The sequence below is a fragment of the Pavona decussata genome, unplaced genomic scaffold (genome assembly GCF_977016875.1).
Source record: "Pavona decussata unplaced genomic scaffold, jaPavDecu1.1 SCAFFOLD_145, whole genome shotgun sequence".
Classification (NCBI taxonomy): Eukaryota; Metazoa; Cnidaria; class Anthozoa; order Scleractinia; family Agariciidae; genus Pavona; species Pavona decussata.
Genome location: NW_028145558.1, coordinates 394,680 through 414,172, shown reverse-complemented (window position 1 = coordinate 414,172; position 19,493 = coordinate 394,680). Strand labels below are relative to the sequence as shown.

Below are 19,493 nucleotides of genomic sequence, written 5' to 3'. Positions count from 1 at the left end.
AAAAAGACCAAATGTCACCATATTTATTGACGCATGTTTTGACATCTCTTTTCCAGTCTGTGGTAGCCAAAGGCCTTCTGACTGACATCAGTGAGAAGGCAAACTATGTACCGATTATGATGAACTTCTCAGCTCAGACCAGCAGCCAGCGAACTCAGGAAATGATTGAAGTCAAGCTGGAGAAGAAGCGAAAGAACATTCTTGGTAAAATTAATGACTTTTTGTTTTGTCGGTCTTGACGTGCTGTTTGATATTATTTCTGCATAGCCATGCGACAAAACCTCATCTCTTCTGCAATTGACTGCCAGACTATTTCACGATGGATTAAGTTCACGAATTTTTCGCTCGGCTTGTCTAAAGCATCTATTTCTTTGCAGTACGTGGTAATTACCTTTCTTTAAGGGGGAAAGGTGGGGAAGTGATGTAGGAGGGCTTAGAATTTGTGCATTAACTTGGGTCAGATTTTCGTTTAAATTCAGTGAAAATATTAGTTAAGGCTTGGTTAAAGTAGTTCTGGTATGGTTTGACAACTAAATCAACTGTCAGACTACAGGAAGAAGTAACGTTTACTTTTTTTAATCACCAATAAAAATTAAACACTGACTTGAGTTACTCACCATTTTTTGAGCTTCTAATTTGCTTCCGATCCATTCGGAATTCCCTTTTCAAATTCATCAATAATTCATCAAGAGAAAACAAAGAAAATCACTGCTGTGACCATGGTTTGGATATGTGATCCTAATTACCATAAACGTTTGCCAACTTTAGCCTTGAATTTCTCGAAGATTTATTGATCATTTGAGAAGCCATATCAAACACTTGAAAGTGTGATTCATCAAATATCCATACACCTCGAAGTCGTTTAAAAAAACTCGGCTGCGCCTCGTTTTTTCAACCCTACTTCCCAGTGTTTGGATATCAGATGAAACACACCTTCTCGTTTTTGATATACAGCTATTTTAATTAACGTTGTCGGTTCAAAGCATAAAGCTAAAGACAAGACCGAAAGTTTACGTGGGATTTTTATGAATAAATTCATCAAAATCAGTCATGCCTGGAAGAAAACAATAGGTTGTAATGAGCAGTACAATGACCTGCACGTGCAGGGATGATTTTGATGAAATTATTCATAAAAAAATAATCCCACTAAACATTGCGGTCTTGTCTTTTAGCTTAATTTTAATCCGACAACGTTAATTGAAATAGCTGTATTACCTCCAAAAACCAAATTGAGCGCAGTTATTGTGAATGGAACTTAGTAGCCTGGCGACCTTCTTCTTAAATTTTTTTCCCCTATTTCTTTCCTCCCCACCCCTGAACTATAGCTGGCTCATTCTTGTGGTACTCAACCAATCTTGTTCTTGTTGTGGTTTTAGGTGCACCAGCTGGTAAACGAATGATCATCTTTGTTGATGACCTCAACATGCCAAAGCTGGATACATACGGAGCACAGCCACCAATCGAACTACTTAGACAGTACCAGGTATTGTTAAAGTTTCGAAACAACAATTTACGGCCATCTTAAGAAGATTTCCAAGGGTTGACAAGGCTTTCAAAATCGGCCAATTTTACCATCAAACCTTCCATAATTGGACACCTTGATTCATTATTAAAGTTTCGAAAACAACAACTTGCGGCCATCTTAAGATTTCGCAACGTTGACAAGGTGCTGTAAAGATCAGCCTATAATACCATCGAACCTTCCATAATTGGACACTTTGGCAGGAATTATTCTCAAAGCTGGCTTATTAAGTCTCAGTTGGCTGTCTCTGAAGATTTTAGAAGGCTTTTGTCACAAAAAGTGTTTAAGATACATGTATCTGAAAATCTCATACTCAACTTTAGATTTAGCCTTAATTGTTGGTACAAAAATCAACGTTATTTTGAGACATCGAACTTTCTTAATAAGTTGCTCCTGTAGCAGACTGGATTTGCAGTGTAACGTTTTCAGGTTTATAGTGAAAAAACTGTTCCACAAATAACGAACCATTGCCTTCCTTGGTACAAATTTATGCGCCATGATTTACGTGCTATTGCAAATTTAATCACCAGTAAATTTTTATTTGCGTTTATTTGCAATGCTGCAGCTCTAGAATAAACGTTGTTTTGGGACCATAAGTTATTGAGTGTCTGCGTACAATAGGAGGGATGTTCACTTATGTAAAGTTAAAATTACAGTTTATGTATGTAGTTGGTACCATGACTAAGTAATACCCGCTTGGGAGAGACGCTGTGCTCCTATTGGAGGTGTCTTTTAGCGAAGTTTAGATTGTAGTACACCTCTTCAAATATCATTCATATTTTGCAATAATGTTGTTAACACTTAATAAATAAATCGTCCTATTTATAAAACAAGCCACTCTGTGACCATAACCATTTCTTCTTTTGCAGGATTTCCGTGGATTTTATGACAGAGAGAAGCTTTTCTGGAAGGAAATTCATGTAAGTGTTTGAGAATTATTGCTACTTCTTTTTTCTACGGATAGGGCGGGTTTAGGTTTGTTTTGCCGAGTTTTGTGAACGTTGGAAATAAGCATACGAGAAAAACACCGCATACTTATGAGGAGTGTTTTATCAGCTGATAAAACATTGCATACTAATAAGGATAAGGTTTATCGACAGAAAGTCACTGCACGGGATGTATTATCGACCATTTGATAGGTCAATGGGCTTATGAATTATTAATGTTTTTTTTTTTGTAAAAAGAACTAAGATGCCCGTGAAAAAAAAATTATATAACAGTAAAAAGTCAAGGACTTTGCATCGGAGACAGTAGAACCATCTTAGAGCAAAACATTACTTTTCGTCAAGTTAACAGAGTACTGTGCCGTCTGCTTTTTTTCCGAAATAATTATTTTGTCTTTTTAACAGGACATGACCATTTGTGCAGCTTGTGCTCCCCCTGGGGGTGGTAGAAATCCAGTAACCCCACGGTTCTTACGTCACTTCAGCATGTTCAGTATTCCATCATCTGCTGAGCACACACTGAAACATATCTTTAAGGTAAGTTTAGTTACTCCTGTGGTTTTAGGGAACTGGCCATAACAAGTTTGTTCGAAGAGGACCCACCTTGTGTTGGGTTGGTGGGTTATCGAAGACACCACCTATCTCAGGAACATTACCGACAAAATTTTATTGACTAGTCAAACAAGAAAAGCGAGGTTTGAATCTCATTGTCATTTTTTTTACTGCTGGATAGAGGGGTGGCTATGCAATAAAGACACCATCTTTTATGTTGAGGAAGGGGGCAGAGATCACCATCTATTTTGTGGTTTGGTGGGCCCTGTTCGAATATAGCAGTTTTCACCACTTTTTCCCTTACACTCCCTGATGAAAGAAGCCTCAACATGATGATTATACATCAGCTGCTTTTACTTGCGCCAAAGTGGAACTTATTACCGAGCAAGCTTTGATTACTGACCTCACTGGATGGTGTTGGGCAATTTTACGGGTTACGGAAATCTTTTAAAGACATGGAATTACAGTGTTGTAAAGATTTTTGAAGTAATGTATCAAACACGAGGAAGAGTGTTTCATCCGAGTTCCAAACAACGAGAAAGGGGTTGAAAAAAACGAGACGCAGCCGAAGTTTTTGTTTTTCTCGAGGTGTATGGAAATCGAACGAAACGCTCATCCGAGTGTTTGATTTCGCTTCTCAGACCATTAACAATTCTTGAAGCAGTTTAAAGCAAAAGTTGACCTTTTTTTTAAACCAAACCTCCTTCACCATAGTGATTTCCTTTATGTTCCCTTTATGAGTTATGTGTTCCAGGTATATTTTCATGCTCTTTCTTTCTTTTTTTTCGTTCAGTCTATTGTCAGTGGATTCTTGATAGACTTCCCTCAGGATGTCAGGAATTGTGCAGATGCAATTGTGGGAGCGAGGTGCGTGATAATGAATTTGCTTTTTGTTCTGTTTTTATGGATTATGTGAGCTGATGTTGCCTTCCCCAGTTCGCAGAAGACATCTTACTCAATTCCAGTCTCCTAGATATGACCGAGTTTTCGGTTACCTGTAGAGGACTGGAACCCTTTGCCTGAGTGTGTGCTTTTATTTGTGTGTTTGTTTGGTCTTCCTTATTCATAGTTTTCTCTATCTTGATTTGTTCTAGTGTTGAAATTTATGTTCGGATGAGCACGGATCTTCTTCCAACGCCTGCTAAATCTCACTACGTCTTCAACCTGAGAGATTTGTCTAAGTGCATCCAAGGTAAGAAAACGGATTGTTTAATTTAATTTGATTTTTAATTTTCATTTTAATTTCCACGAGGAAAAATTGAAAAAGTAAACAGCTAGCTAAAAGTACTGCTCGATGGCTTTTTTCCTTTTTTCTTTTGTTTGTTTCTTTGTTTTAATTCAAGATTTCAATTGTTAGTAATGAACAGGAGAGTACTGCTCGGTAGCTTTCATTTGAATGGTCACACTTTAGGATTTCATCCACAGACTCAAACGTTAGAACCAACTTGTACAGCATAATAAACAACACCACAGGAAAGTACTGCACAGTAGCTTTCATTTGAATGGTCACACTTCAGGATTTCATCCACAGACTCAAACGTTAGAACCACCCTGTACAGCATAATAAACAGCATCACAGGAAAGCACTGCTCAGTAGCTTTCATTTGTATGGTCACTCTTTAGGATTTCATTTACAGACTCAAAGCTAGAATCACCTTGTACAGCATAACAAACAACACCACAGGAAAGTACTGCACAGTAGCTTTCATTTGAATGGTCACACTTCAGGACTTCATCCACAGACTCAAAAGTTAGAATCACCTTGTACAGCGTAGTAAACAATACTACGGGAAAGTACTGCTCAGTAGCTTTCATTTCAATGGTTTTAGGATTTGATCCCAACTGAAAAGTTAGAACCACCTTGTAAAGCGCTATAACAACACCATATCATATTATACTATACTATTAATCCTTTGCAGGTGTACTCCAGGCAGATTCAGGGGTCATCCGCGATGCTGGTCAGATATTCCGTTTGTTTTGTCATGAAGCTCAAAGAGTGTTCCACGATCGTCTTATCAACAAAGAAGACAAACGCTATTTTAACACAATCCTTTCCGAGATGGCACAGAAGCACTTCTCACAGGTTTGTACTGAAAGTGGCTTTTTTATTTTGCATAAGATAGAAATAAATCACTTTATTTAAGTGTCGATGTATTTAGCTCACAGCACTAATTGGGGACATTTTCGAGATCAAATTGAAATTTGAACATGTTTTTATGTAAATAAAAAATAGAATAAATAAATCACTTTATTTAAGAGTCATCGTATTTTCAACGGAACACTAATGATCCAGATAGAATTGGAATTTAGAAGCGTTGGTTTTTGAGGAGAGGGGAAAACCGGAGTACCCGGAGAAAAACCTCTCGGAGCAAGGACGAGAACCAACAACAAACTCAACCCACATATGACGCTGAGTCTGGGAATCGAACCCGAGCCACATTGGTGGGAGGCGAGTGCTCTCACCACTGCGCCATCCCTGCTCCCCGCCTTGAGTGTGTGAATATATTATCCTGAGACAGCGTCTTCATTTTTCAGTTGTTATTTCGCCAATAAAATGTATGTTGCTGAAGGCTGTTAATAATAAATAATAGATGTCTAAATATGTTCTTTTTTTTTTACCAGAATGTTGAATCGGAGAAGTTTGAAACCAATCCAATCCTGTTTGGTGATTTCATGAAGATGGGAGCTGACCCAGCGGACAGGATTTACGAAGAGCTGGTCGATATTACTAAAGTCAAGAACCTTTTGACAGATGTAAGATTCAGTTAATCTTTCTCTTACATTAGAAATTACTGTTACTCAAAACACGGTTTGAAACTCAAAAATGTTGTTACTTTTCATCTGTATCTTGAAAACGTTTGGAGAAGTCCAAGTGGAAAAATAAGCTTTTGCTTAAGGTTCTTCTTTTCTGTCCTACTTTAATTCTTGTTCAACAAATCTGAAGGAAAGTAAAACTCATAAGAAAAATGTAAAGAATGACGAAACTGCGTGAAAAAACAAAATATGACATTTTAATATTGGAGTCCTTCTGGACTCTTGCTTAGTTATTTCTATTATCTTTGAAATTAATAAATTTAAATTTTCTTTTTTGTTCATTAGAATCTTTGTAGTTAAAATCGAAAAAAATCAATCAATAAATAAAAACAATTACATAACTTGTTTACAAATTACAATTACCTTACTACAATTACTTATCTCTCAATATCTTTCCCTCGCTAAGGGAACACTTACGATTTTTTAGTCTTTTGTTTTTTTGTTTGTTTGTTTTTTTGTTTTGTTTTCTTTTTGTTTTTTGTCCTTTCATTTGTGTAAAACAAAACGATTTGACTCACTCGCCGTGAAAAGCAACAACTACCTGCAGCAGCTACCTTTTCTTGCATCTCGCTAACTCAAACTTACTACCAACTGCAATTCGTTTCTCTTTACATTTCTACTTCAACTGTAGTTACGAATTGTTAAGGTGGATACTACTGCGGGTTAGTGTTGCAGAGCGTGACCAAGGGTAATTAAAAGTTTCAAGGTAACGTTTAGCTGAACTTGTCTTTTTTCCATTTTTTAGTATCTTGACGACTACAACATGAACTCTTCAAAAGAAATGAAGTTGGTGTTCTTCATGGATGCAATAGAGCACGTTTCCAGGTGAGTGAAATAATAAACGTATTTCCTATTTGCGTTCAATAAAAACTGTTTTTCACGGTTTCCAACAGCTTGTTTGGAAGGAGAGCACGGTTAAAATTTATTTTCAAAACGAAACGGGCCGGTGAGTACAACCAACATGGCGTCGGTAAACGAGAGAAACAGAGTACTTTTCGTCATCAGGGGTTACCTTTAACATTTATTTTAATCAATACCAAGGTGGAATTTGCTCATATTTTCCCACAGGATTGCTCGAATGGTTCGCCAGCCTCGTGGAAATGCTCTTCTTGTTGGTGTTGGAGGAACGGGAAAGCAGAGCCTTACAAGGTAATGCAGATTGATATGATGGAGCGATTTTCAATTGAGTGTCAAACGTTTGCTTTGGTTTTGCTTTACTGCTTTCTGTGATTGGTTAGAAAATTCGCGCCACTTTCTCAACCAATGAGAAGCAAAACTAAAAGCAATCGTGACTTGGTCGCAGCCGGTTTCCCGCGCTTGGTGCAGTTACTTATTTATTTGTTTCGAGCTCTGATTGGTTCATCGTGCTGTCTATGACTGTTCTGATTCGTAAGAGTGATTACTAAACTGGTCTTTGAAACAACCTAATCCATTCCCATCCACACCATTATTTGTCATCCACGTTTTCTTATGAGTTCATGCCATTTGTTCAATGTCGTGAAACAGTCATTGTTGGGTTTTTTGTGAACAGGAGGCTTGCTGTCAAAGGTTTAGTGGAAATATTGGAGAGGTGGTGGTACTGTGGTCAACGTGATCGGCTTTCAATTGGAAGATATGAAGTTTCGGGGTTTATGTCTTGTCATACAGTCCAAAACACATTTTTTTTAGACTTGAAACTTGATTCACCAGCAATATATACTCCGGTGAATCCAAGCAAAACACTGAGGCAATGCTGCCGTGTACTACCAGTTGTTTGACTGGTTTCTTGTCACAGAAAACGTCGTTGGCCATTGTTGGCCCATGGCTTTACCTTGTTGTTAACAAGAGGCTTGTTGAACTTCTAAAAATAATTTTGACGGGGTATTTTAGTAACTCCAACCAACACCCCTTGTACTTTCAGACTTGCATGTCACATGTCTGGTTACAACTGCTTCCAAATCGAGCTCACTCGTGGATACGACTACTCCGCTTTCCGAGAAGATCTCAAGAAGCTTTACATGTCGGCTGGAGTGGAGGGGAAAAACACCGTTTTCTTGTTCACCGACACACAGGTAGATAACTGCTTGAGACGGTACCGTGCGTATTTTGCTATAATGCTTATTTATTGCCATACAGATAAGTGATCTATGGATACGATACTTTTATCATAAACATTTGGTAGTTAACGGAGTGGCGTCGCTTGTTGTTCAATGCTTTAACTTATTTATCGGCTTTTGAGTAGATTTATACTGAGTAATATTGCCTGATCGTGTTTACTGACATTCAGGCGGATTTTCCTATTGCTACAATGCTTATTTACGGACGTTCGGCTAGATGATAGATTGCTATTGATTTTATTTACTGTCACGTAGGTGGAGAACTGTCTGAAACTGTGTTCTTAGTGATACCCCGGTTGTTACTAAGTTGGTGCGGTGTTGTCTCTACTGAAACGAGTAAATGTTACCCCAAAAATTCTCTTCATATTCACTAAAATTCGTGAAGATAGTTGTTTCAGCAGTCGTTATTTGTATTTTCTTTTAATGATAGCTCTCTCTTGTTCACAGATCGTTGTTGAGGAATTTCTTGAAGACATCAACAACATCTTAAACTCTGGCGAGGTACGTTCTAACTGTTAAGTCTCTTTGTTTGGTAGATTCTCGTAATCTATAATATGCATTTCATAGTTTCGTAGTAAAACCAATTTGTGGCCTTGTAACCTACCCAACTAAGTCTTTGTTGATTTGTGACAGCAATAGGATGTGGGTTAGTTTTTCAGGTAGTCCAAGACGCAGCGTTCACGTGTGAAACTTTAAATGTCAAAGCGATAGGGAAACTTAAAGCGTAAATCATCCAAAATATGTAACAAATTATGGCAAACGTTTAGTTGAAGCGTCATGACAGTAGCAGCGGTGTGAAGTGTTTTGCGGTAATTTCATGTCAGGTGCCAAACTTGTTTGAAGCAGAGGAATATGAACAAGTGTTGAATGGAACCCGGCCACATGCAAAGGAAGCGGGCGTGCCTGAAGGTGACAGGTAAGGTTTGATTGACATCTGTCAATGGGTAGTGAGAGTCTAATTTCCTTTATGATAAGGCACTAGGTGTGGGCAACAATTGAGCGTTCTCTGTGATCAATTCAGATGCAATTGCATAAAATACTAGAATCTTGTTTGAAATAACGAAATGTGATATGTATTAACATAAACAGTTATATTTATGTGTCCGATATATTTGTACGTAATTAATGACCCGCCTTGTTTATACTGCAAAAAGGTTGAATAAACGATCATTGTTATAATTATAATTAACCGAAGCTTGAAGCTCCAGACATGGTATGGGGCGGGGGTGGGGGGGGGGGGGGGGTCTACTTCTTACGGAAGATTTTGTTTTACTCCGAGTCTTTATCATCATCACTATTATTATTATTATTATTATTATTATTATTATTATTATTATTATTATTATTATTATTATTATTATTATTATTGTAAATAGCAATTTGTGTGGAATATTTGAATAAAGAATTATTGTTATAAATTATTATTATTATTATTATTATTATTATTATTATTATTATTATTATTATTATTATTTTTCGTGATATTTTTGAATGCAAGTACGCACCGCACTGAACGAGTCGATCTTGACACACTTGTTTTGAATGCTAATAGTTACGCCCTTTCATGATTGCAAAACGACGAGATCAGCTACGTTTCGTTTTCGATTGGAAAAACTCGTACTCGTATTCAGTAGAATCTAAAGGTGTCTAAATTCATGTGTCCTGCTATTCAACTTTCTACGTAGTAACGTTCTGTTATTTCACAGGGATGCGGTATTTAACCACTTTATCAGCCGAGTGCGGAACAACCTTCATGTAGTACTCTGCATGAGTCCTGTGGGAGATGCTTTCCGTACTCGCTGCCGTATGTTCCCCTCACTGGTCAATTGCTGTACTATCGACTGGTTTACAGAGTGGCCAAGGTCAGTTGAATGATGCTTACATAAACACCTTCATGACTGAGCACAAGTGGAGCGTTGTAACTTCTCTATAGTTAAACTCTTTAATTTATTTTGCTTTTGTAGAGAGGCGCTGTTGTCTGTGTCAATGAACTTTTTCGAGGAAATTGATTTGGGTGCTGGAGATGTTAAGGTACGAACACGTTTTGTTTTTGTTTTCTTCAGTCTGTTGGTCTGATTGTCTGTCTGTCAGTTTATTAGTCAGTCAGTCAGTCCATTTGGGTATTGTCTCTCAGTCGATCTGATAGCCTGTCTGACTGACGCACTGACTCACTGACTCACTGGCTGACTGACTGACTGACTGACTGACTCACTGGCTGATTGACTGACTGACTGACTGACTGACTGACTGACTCACTCACTCACTCACTCACTCACTGGCTGATTGACTGACTGACTGACTGACTGACTGTCTGTCCGTTTGACTCTTTCTGTTTGACTGTTCTTTTTTCTTTTTTTTCTGAGTAGCTGGCTATCTGTTCTTCTTAACTGTCTTATTTAACTGTCTGTCTCTTTACATTTTTGTCTGTCGATCTGTCCGTCTGTTTGTTTGTTTTTTGTTGTTTCTTTCTTTCCGTTTCCCTCTCTTCCTAGTTTATGTTTTGTTTTGTTTCTTCTTTCAGTCTCTTCTCCATGCACTTGAAAGCACGAACCTTATATTTACACTCTACTCCATTTCTGTTATTCTGATGCCTGTTGTTTGCGTTCCAGGATAGAGTGGCAGAAATGTGTGTTGAAATTCATACAAGCGTGAGTTCCATGGCAGACAGATTTTATGCTGAGTTGCGAAGGCGATATTACACGACTCCGACCAGTTACCTAGAGCTTATAAACCTGTATCTATCGATGTTGGATGACAAAAGAAGGTATTGTGACGACGATTAAGCATGGTAATAGGACTGAGTGGAGTCCAATTTGGTCTGCAATCATACGAGTGATTAACTAAATCGGTAGATCGCATAGCGACAGTCCGATTTGTTTCGTCGCGAGAATGATTGCAGAATGAATTGGACGACACGAGGTCTTATCGCCAATTAATCATAACCATTACAATTTCCGGGAAGAAATGGCTGTGACAATTAAACTTGAACTTGGATGACATTGAACATCCCATAAAAATGTATGAGCACTCAAATGTAAGCTATAGAGCGTTTTCATTCACGCGACTACCGGCCATATTGGTTTACTGAAACAAAAGAATTTATTTGCATAAAAATAGAGTTCAATTCCCAGAGGTTTAGTTTGGGACACCAACATGGCCGCCATTTCTTTGTTTTGGAACACCACCATGGCCGCCGTGACGTCATGTGAAAACACACTATTGAATTTTCGTACATGGAAGTTTGAGAAAATTCATCTTATTATTACTAAAGCTCTCTAAGGTATAGCATTAACCAATCAACGGATCACTCGTGGCAATCTCATCATTCATGCCAATCACTTGTATTGCAGGCAGCTGATTAGTGCACGTGACCGAGTGAAGAATGGCTTAAAGAAGCTTCTAGAAACAAATGATCTGGTGGATAACATGCAGGTTGAACTAGTGGCGTTGGAGCCTCAACTGAAACAAAAGTCACTTGATGTGGAGAAACTCATGGACAAACTACAGACTGACCAAGATGAAGCTGATAAGGTAAGTATTGAAATGTGAAGTACTTCTTCCTTTATTCTTTCAATCTGTCCATCATTCGCTCATCGATTCATTCGTTCATTCGACCGGTCGTTCATTCAACCATTCATTGGATCATGTATTCATTAAATATTTTATTCATTTGTTTATTTGTTTGTTTATTTTTGTTTTCCAGGTCCGTAAAGTTGTATCAGCAGAGGAGGAAGTCGCCAAAGGAAAGGCAGATGAGACCCAGGCTATCGCGGCTGAAGCTCAAAAGGACTTGGACGAGGCTTTACCCGCCCTAGATGCCGCTCAGAAGGTGAGTTGCTTACTTCGTGTAAGAGAAATGCCGCAGAAAACCAATTGCTTGTATGAACAACATTAAAATGTATACGAATCATTAAAAAAAGGTAAAAAGAAAGTGTTATCAAAGTTGCACCTCTTTAGTCTTTAGGGGGGAGGGATTTTTTATTTCATATGATTTATAGCATTTCCTTGGTAACCAAAAACGAAAGTAGCGAACATAAATTCTAAATCATAGTAACTAAAGACTTTTCTCGTTCCCAGGCTCTTGACTCCTTGGACAAGTCCGACATCTCTGAGCTGCGTGTGTTCACCAATCCCCCCGAGCTGGTTATGACTGTCATGGAGTCCATTTGTATTCTACTGAATGCAAAGTAAGTTGAAATATGAACACTTTTTTTAAACCAAACATACATAGTATTTAGCATTGTGGAGGATTGAATAGACCATTTCCGAGTTGCTTCGAACCTCATTATGAAAGCGAGGCTTCGTGCACAGTTTTTATCATGAAAATTACTTTTCATTCATATGCAAACAACTAATTTGCACTTGACCTTTTGCGAACCTGGTTTTGATTTGGTCTAGCGAGACGTATTAGTTAACCTTATCAAATTACTCATAGCAAACTATGCTATAGAGCATTTTCATTCACGTGACTACCGGCCTTATTAGTTTACTGAAACAAAAGAAAGTGTTTGCTTAAAAATAGAGTTCAATTCCCAGAGGTTTAGTTTGGGACAACAACATGGCCGCCATTTCTTTGTTTTGGGACACCAACATGACCGCCGTGACGTCATGTGAAAACACTCTATTAGGGGAAAGTGTCAAATTTGCTAGAATCTCTCAGGAGCAGGTTGAAACTATCTTAAAAATACCAAGGAAACGGATCTCAGTTTTTTTTCAGTTAATAACTGAAGTGAAACATGAAAACTCTTTAGTTGAAGTGTAGAAGTCGTTCGTGTTAATTAAGGTCGAGTTAATCTGGACTATTGTTAGTGATAAAAACAACCGACTATCTTCTATCTTAATCTTTCTGATTATTTTAATAGAAACCACAGTTTCCATAGTTGCAATACACGTCGGCGTGAAGACATTTATCCTTCAAGACCCAAACTTAGCCTCAAGAAGAGAACTTTTAGATACTCCGGAGCGATTTTATTTAATTCGTTACCTGAAACATACAAACGGGCAGCGTCCTTGGAGGCTTTTAAGCGACTAATGATGAAACACGATTTTTCATAGATTTTTTTCTTAGTGTGCAAATGTTTTTATTTATTATTTCTATCCTATGATATTTTAACCCAAAAGTGTTTGAGTCATATATATATTGTAATTTTTTTTTCATATCATAATAATAATTAATTTAGGTGTATACAGGGCCCCTCAGGATAACAGCCCCGTAGCTGATTGGGCCACCCTGTCTAAATAAAGTTCACTTACTTACTTACTTACTAACTCACTCACTCACTCACTCACTCACTCACTCACTCACTCACTCACTCACTCACTCACTCACTCACTCACTCACTCACTCACTCACTCACTCACTCACTCACTCACTCACTCACTCACTCACTCACTCACTCACTCACTCACTCACTCACTCACTCACTCACTCACTCACTCACTCACTCACTCACTTACTTACTTTCTGTACTTCTGTGATCAGTTTGTAATCTCTATAACCCTTTCTTCCATAACTAGGCCAGACTGGGCAACAGCAAAGAATCTCCTGGGAGATGCCAAATTTTTGACCAAGCTCATGGATTACAACAAGGTAAGTAACGTTTTTCGTTGTTGTTGTTGTTCTGCCTTTCGCAATGTTGGTCCCAACGGAAGAACTGTGCTATTTGTTCACTGTGGAGTATGTTACACTTGTCAACGCCTACATAACACCCGCCGTTGGAGCAAAAAGTTTTGAATGTGGAATTTGAGGATGAGAAGATTTGAAAACAAAATAATAACGGTAGCCAAATTTACAGTTGTGTGCTTAGTAACCTAGCAATTGAGTGGAATCGAGGCTGCAGTTAACCTAGGTTTGATACAAGCTTCGACTCAAAGCTTCGACCCAGATTCACGGGGCCCTGTGTCCTATGTATTGTTTTCCTGACAGTAGACTATTAAGCACTCAACTCTAAAATGGCGTACTGACTCCGTTTGTTAAGTTTACACAAATAAAATTAAGCTGTCGCAACTCGTACTCACGAACGTTTCTTTTTTCACAAAAAACGTTTGTGTATATCATTAATTATTAAAAAAAAACTGGCTCATTGTATAATGAAATTCCAGGGATTTGATTGGCTAATCGGCGATGATATATGAGCCATTAAACCATGCCCGAGAAATAGCGACCATTAAATTTTCTTCTGGTTGTTCTTGCAACGCGAATTCAGCAAGATCTAGCAATATTTCTTGACTGTTTTTAATAAAACAATTAGAGAGATTAAGCACCACGTTTACGGCAAACGGCAAGCGTGAGATTCGCGTTTATGTTTTCTTGAAAATATGAGTACGTAGATAAAAATAGTACAAGATAATTCTGGCCTTTAATTCTAACGCAAAAACACTCAATTTTTCTGAGAAACTGAAAACAGCGAGCGGCAAATGAAGGATAAACATGGTCACGTGATCATTTCTGCCGTTTGCCGTTTGCCGCAAATGTGGTGCTTAATCTCTCTAATAGTTCTACTCGCGACTCTTGGGTATGTGATGACTATAGCTAACTGGGCGCTACACGCCTCGTTGGTTATCTATTTTCTCATATCCAACGCGCGCTTGTGGAATAATTGTTAAATATCAATATCATTTAAAAAGATAACATTCATGAACTACAACCATGTCCACTTGATGTAGAACAACCGGCAAGTGGCAAGGCACCTCTCACCCAGTATTGGAGTTATACTCTCCCAGCAAAAAGCCTGTTGCATACTGTGTTTCAACGCATTTATGCTACAACTAAATTCTCAAAACCAAACTTAGAATACATGTGTTGCATTCGGTAAGGAGAACTAATATGTTGATTCCTGGAACTAAATGGCACGAATCCTGTTCACATTGTCTTTCTGTCTTTGCTCTCCAGGATAGCATTCCTGACGCCATGTTGAAGAAGTTAAAAAAATACATTGACAACCCAAAGTTTACACCAGAAAATGTGGAGAAGGTTTCCAAGGTTAGTTGAATGATTTTAATTTTAACTTCTTTTTGTCTTCTTTTTTGGATGTAATGGAACAGTTCGCGGTTATTGTGACATTTTTCAGTTGAAGATTAAATGAATGAATTCGCCATAATAGAAAAAACAACTTGTATAGAAATCTATGGCGTGCATAAAATCGCAAAATTCAAACTTCTGTATTTCCTCGAGTTTAAAGCACATCTTTATAAAATTTCACAGTGTTGCTGAATTCATTATGGCGAATATATTTCGGAACTGGCGTTTAAACTTAATCTCATATTTCAAAATGTCACCTTGAGTTTGTTGTTAGTTCTCGTCCTTGCTCCTAGAGGAATTTATCTTTCCTCAAAAACCAAGTCTTCCAAATTTCAATTCGTTCTGGAGAGTTTTCCCCAATTTGTGCTCTGCGCTAAATATATTGGCACTTCAGGAAGTTATTTTTGTTGTTGTTTTTGTTTTTGCTTTTTTTTTTTTTGTTTTTTGTTTTTTTTATGCCCTGGTATACAAAGACAAAACGCTACCTTGAACGATGCAAAACACACGGTCTTCAACGTTAATGATTAACACTACTTTCCCTCTAAAGCCAAATTTCTGACTCCTGGGGCACCTTATTGTTACCTGCTACTTGAGAACTCAGCCTTGTAATTAAATTGTTAATTTGTGATGTATTCTAAAACATTCTCGGTTTTGTTTCTTCTTAGGCCTGCCGTTCCATGGTAATGTGGGTCCGTGCTATGGATTTGTACGCTAGGGTGTACCGTACTGTTGAACCCAAGAAAAAGAGGTACAGTATTAGAATATGTCAGTGTATGTCACTGTCAGAAATACTTTTAAACGTTGCTACTTACTTTGTGAATGGTGTATTATTCAGTACGTGACATAGGCATACTCAGAAAAACGAAATCCGAGTGCTCCTATCAGGAGTCGAACCTAAGACCTTCCGATTACTAGTTCGGATGCTCTACCACTGAGCTACAGGAGACTCGTGGGAGCTGAGGCGATTAAACTAGGTTCATGTGGCAAACATCCTGCATACTGCTAGGATTGGAATTTCAACGTGTGGCAGTATCTTACCAGGATGTTTTCTCTCTGCCCGTAGGCTTGCGGCTGCGCAAGTAGAATTGGATGCAGTTATGGCGACTCTGAAAGAAAAGCAAGACAGTTTGGCCGCTGTTGAAGAGAAGGTAAAGCTGTATAATTAGAATCATCACTGGTGGAATTATTGCATAATTCTATATTCTAGTAACTAGATCTGAATCGGAACGAAAAACAAACAGCGTTGCCACGTTCCCACAGATGTCTAGAGAATTGGCTTTGCATGTGGATGTAACGAACCTCGCTTGAAAAGATTGCAGATGTTTGGTTTATCAACAGAGCTGATAACTAAAGGTAAATTGGCCACCGTAAAGAGATTTGAGTGCCGACGTTTCGAGTGTTAGTCCCTCGTCAGAGCGAATAAATATATCACATAATAGTGGAATAATAATTTAAGTTATCAACTCTGTTGATAAACCAAACATACATTTCTACTCTCCACCGACGCAACACCGCGCAGTATTTTTAGAATCTACCCCCTCATCCATTTGTTTAGAAGATTCAAGTTGTTTTTTTGTTTTAGTTCTTTGTTTGTTTGTTTGTTTGTTTTATAAACAAAGAATGCGCAATAGCTGACATAGTTGAAGCCGCTGGCCAGCCAATACGTAGGTTCATTTTTTGGAGCCGTTTTAACTGTTCCCATATTTTGTCTGTTTGTTCAGATTGCAGAACTCCAGGCAGCTTACGACCACAGTATCGCCGAGAAAGAAACGCTGACCAAAAACATCGCACAGACCGCGGCTCGACTGAAGAGAGCTTCCAAGCTTACAACAGCTCTGGGAGATGAACAAGGACGCTGGACGGAGAATGTGGCGGTAGGTATAAAGGGCATTAAAATTCTAGTAATTGGCCTTAAATTAAATGAAGGCCCGGATGACGCCCTTGAGAGATTTTAGAGGACATGATGTGCGTTTCTCTGAACTCACAAAAAGATTTTGGACCCGAAAAACTATTTTATGTGCACAATGTTCGTTACAAGAAATTTGATTTTCAACCCTTTAACCCCTATCAAAGAACAAATTCTCGTATCTTGTCTTCATATATTTTTTTTTTTCTATAAAAGTACCGGGAAAAAGTTATTAAAATATCAAGAAAATTTTATTTGGGTGATCATATGCTTAATTCTCATGATCTCAGGGGTTGAATAAGCATTGATATTAAAAGGAGAAATTTGATGCTGATCACTGTGTGGGCTTAAAGGATTGTTCGATTTAGAGCTGAAACGTTGAAACCTTTTAATAGACTGAGAAATACATTGAGCTAGTTTGTACGAAAATTATTACTGATCGATAGAAAACGGATACGAAAATACTTTTGGGACCCGAAAACTCTCAGGAGTTTTCAGAAACGCACGCCTGTTTTCAAGATAGTAGGCCCTGAGTGTGTTAACATTAACTCTCCGGCGATAACTTAGGACTTGAAAGTTTGTAACAACTCGTCTGCTTATTACAACACGTTGGAGACGTGAGCAGTACATAGAATCCGAAAACCAAGTATGCTGGACTGTACAGTTCTCTTTGCCAGTTTACGTCCAATTTTAAGACACGTCCATTCTCCTTAACTTCCAGGCGTTCGAGATGGAAATTGGCAATGTAGTTGGCAACGTGTTTGTAGCCGCAGCTTGTGTGGCGTATTTTGGAGCCTTTACAAGTCTGTACCGCCATGAACTGATCTCATCTTGGATTCAGCGCTGTAAAGAACTGGAGATACCCGTATCAGATGACTTCAGTCTCATCAATGTGTTAGCAGACCCATTTGAGATCAGACAGTGGAATGCTGACGGTCTACCGAGAGATTCAGTGAGTACAGAAAACTTATTCAGCAAAATACCCATGACAGTGTCTCCCTTTAATTTAAAGAGGCACGGAGATTTTGCTGTATTTTGGTTAAAAAACAGCTCAAATATTCAACAAAGAACCTTTTCTCTAAGATAAAATTGTTTTTAGAGCACTGGAGAGAAAATATAAAGGGATTCCTCAGGGAAACAACAAATTATGATCCGTTTTAAGCTCTCTACAAATATTACCTTGCTCAATATTGATGATACATTCCTTGCTCATTATTAATGATACTTTATTCCAATTATTTTCGTTTTTCTTTGATTTTTGTTTTTCTTCTGCTATATCTTTCTTTCTTTTTTTTATTCTACTCAGTTACTTTTCTTATCAATTTACTTCCTTTAAAGAGGCACAGTATTAGTTTTACTAGAGGTGCCCCTCTAATCTCCTCTCCCCTATTTGAATTGTATTTTTTGAGCTGCGTGTTAGTCTGTTTTTAATACCTCCAACTTTTGTATTTTGCACTTATGTAACAGTAAGAGTGGAGAGTATAAATAAAAAAATGTCAGATGTAAAAAAAATGTCAAAAGTTTTAAGCGAGTTCTCCACAATACACAGGAAGAACTTGAAAAAAGTGGCCAAATTTTTTAAGTTACAGTCCATTTCCATCCTAGCCATCCGCAGCCAAAGACAATAAATACTAGTTTCTGTGCGCTAGTAGGGTTTTTGCGAACACAACTGAATCATTATTACTTTTCGTTGTTCCTGGAGAAATATTTTATTCAATTGCTGGCCATTGCTAATTTGTGTTCTATACTCTTTGTAGGTGTCCATCGAGAACGCCATCCTGGTGACTCGAGGTCGCCGATGGCCCTTGATGATTGATCCTCAAGACCAGGTCAGTTTACCGACAGAGACATAGCAAGACAGACAGACGGACGAACTGACAAAGACAGACCAACAGACGAGCGGACAGACAGGCAGACCGACAGACAGACAGATAGCCATACATACAGATTATTCCAGCAGAGTACTTTTCACCGACAGAGTTACAAATTAGACATAGAGTAGGTGTCCTGCAAACAGACAGAATAGGTTCAACTAGGCCCAAAGTCGCAGACGGGAGGGTAAACAGGCAGGCAGGCAGACAGACTGTGCAGCGAATTAGACTGTGACTTGTATACATATTTAGAGATATAATTCGTCCACAAATTGGGAATAAGGTGAGTAATGGAGAGATAAGCGCAGTTAGCCGTCTAGATCTTGTACCATTCAGAATTCTGTTTTCAATTGCTTGAAGCTATGGTGTCTTTCTGTGTTTCTGGGTATGTTTTTACTAGTAAAAATAAAAATTGATATAAAAGTAAAGCCACTGATCTTTTATGCGTTCTTTTTCGTGTCAATTCCCAGGCCAACCGTTGGATCCGAGCAAAAGAAGCCAAGAATGGACTCAAAGTGATCAAACTAACTGATCAAAACTTTCTGCGCACGCTCGAGAACTGCATTCGTATTGGTATGCCTGTGCTTTTGGAGGAAGTTGGAGAGACCCTGGACCCGGCTCTGGAACCAATCCTGTTGAAACAGACCTTTGTACAGGTGAGAGGGTAATGTGTTACAAGAGTAACGTGGATGTTACATGCCGCGAGTATTGTTTGAAACTCTGCCTTAAAAGGCTTCAGGCAGCCATACAAGTATGGCGCTATTCCG

At 38.3% G+C, this 19,493-nt stretch overlaps 1 protein-coding gene and 1 long non-coding RNA gene across 2 annotated transcripts in view; one reads left to right on the top strand and one right to left on the bottom strand.

Moving 5' to 3' along the window:
- Positions 1-19,493, bottom strand: part of LOC146466299 (uncharacterized) — a 246,582-nt gene that overhangs the window by 39,362 nt on the left and 187,727 nt on the right. The gene's annotated exons all lie outside the window — the stretch shown is intronic.
- The window catches only part of LOC146466309 (dynein axonemal heavy chain 6-like), an 86,087-nt gene that overhangs the window by 46,356 nt on the left and 20,238 nt on the right, over positions 1-19,493 (top strand). The window contains exons 45-71 of the mRNA XM_085127479.1: positions 57-204; positions 1,377-1,483; positions 2,392-2,442; positions 2,872-3,003; positions 3,812-3,885; positions 4,113-4,210; positions 4,938-5,101; positions 5,641-5,772; positions 6,578-6,657; positions 6,901-6,981; positions 7,733-7,883; positions 8,376-8,429; positions 8,753-8,844; positions 9,635-9,790; positions 9,893-9,959; positions 10,538-10,692; positions 11,279-11,459; positions 11,632-11,757; positions 12,006-12,115; positions 13,446-13,518; positions 14,821-14,910; positions 15,615-15,697; positions 16,013-16,097; positions 16,671-16,823; positions 17,577-17,807; positions 18,613-18,684; positions 19,197-19,382. Coding sequence (XP_084983605.1) covers positions 57-204; positions 1,377-1,483; positions 2,392-2,442; positions 2,872-3,003; positions 3,812-3,885; positions 4,113-4,210; positions 4,938-5,101; positions 5,641-5,772; positions 6,578-6,657; positions 6,901-6,981; positions 7,733-7,883; positions 8,376-8,429; positions 8,753-8,844; positions 9,635-9,790; positions 9,893-9,959; positions 10,538-10,692; positions 11,279-11,459; positions 11,632-11,757; positions 12,006-12,115; positions 13,446-13,518; positions 14,821-14,910; positions 15,615-15,697; positions 16,013-16,097; positions 16,671-16,823; positions 17,577-17,807; positions 18,613-18,684; positions 19,197-19,382 — 3,132 coding nt within the window. The remainder of the gene's footprint in view (positions 1-56; positions 205-1,376; positions 1,484-2,391; positions 2,443-2,871; positions 3,004-3,811; positions 3,886-4,112; positions 4,211-4,937; positions 5,102-5,640; positions 5,773-6,577; positions 6,658-6,900; positions 6,982-7,732; positions 7,884-8,375; positions 8,430-8,752; positions 8,845-9,634; positions 9,791-9,892; positions 9,960-10,537; positions 10,693-11,278; positions 11,460-11,631; positions 11,758-12,005; positions 12,116-13,445; positions 13,519-14,820; positions 14,911-15,614; positions 15,698-16,012; positions 16,098-16,670; positions 16,824-17,576; positions 17,808-18,612; positions 18,685-19,196; positions 19,383-19,493) is intronic.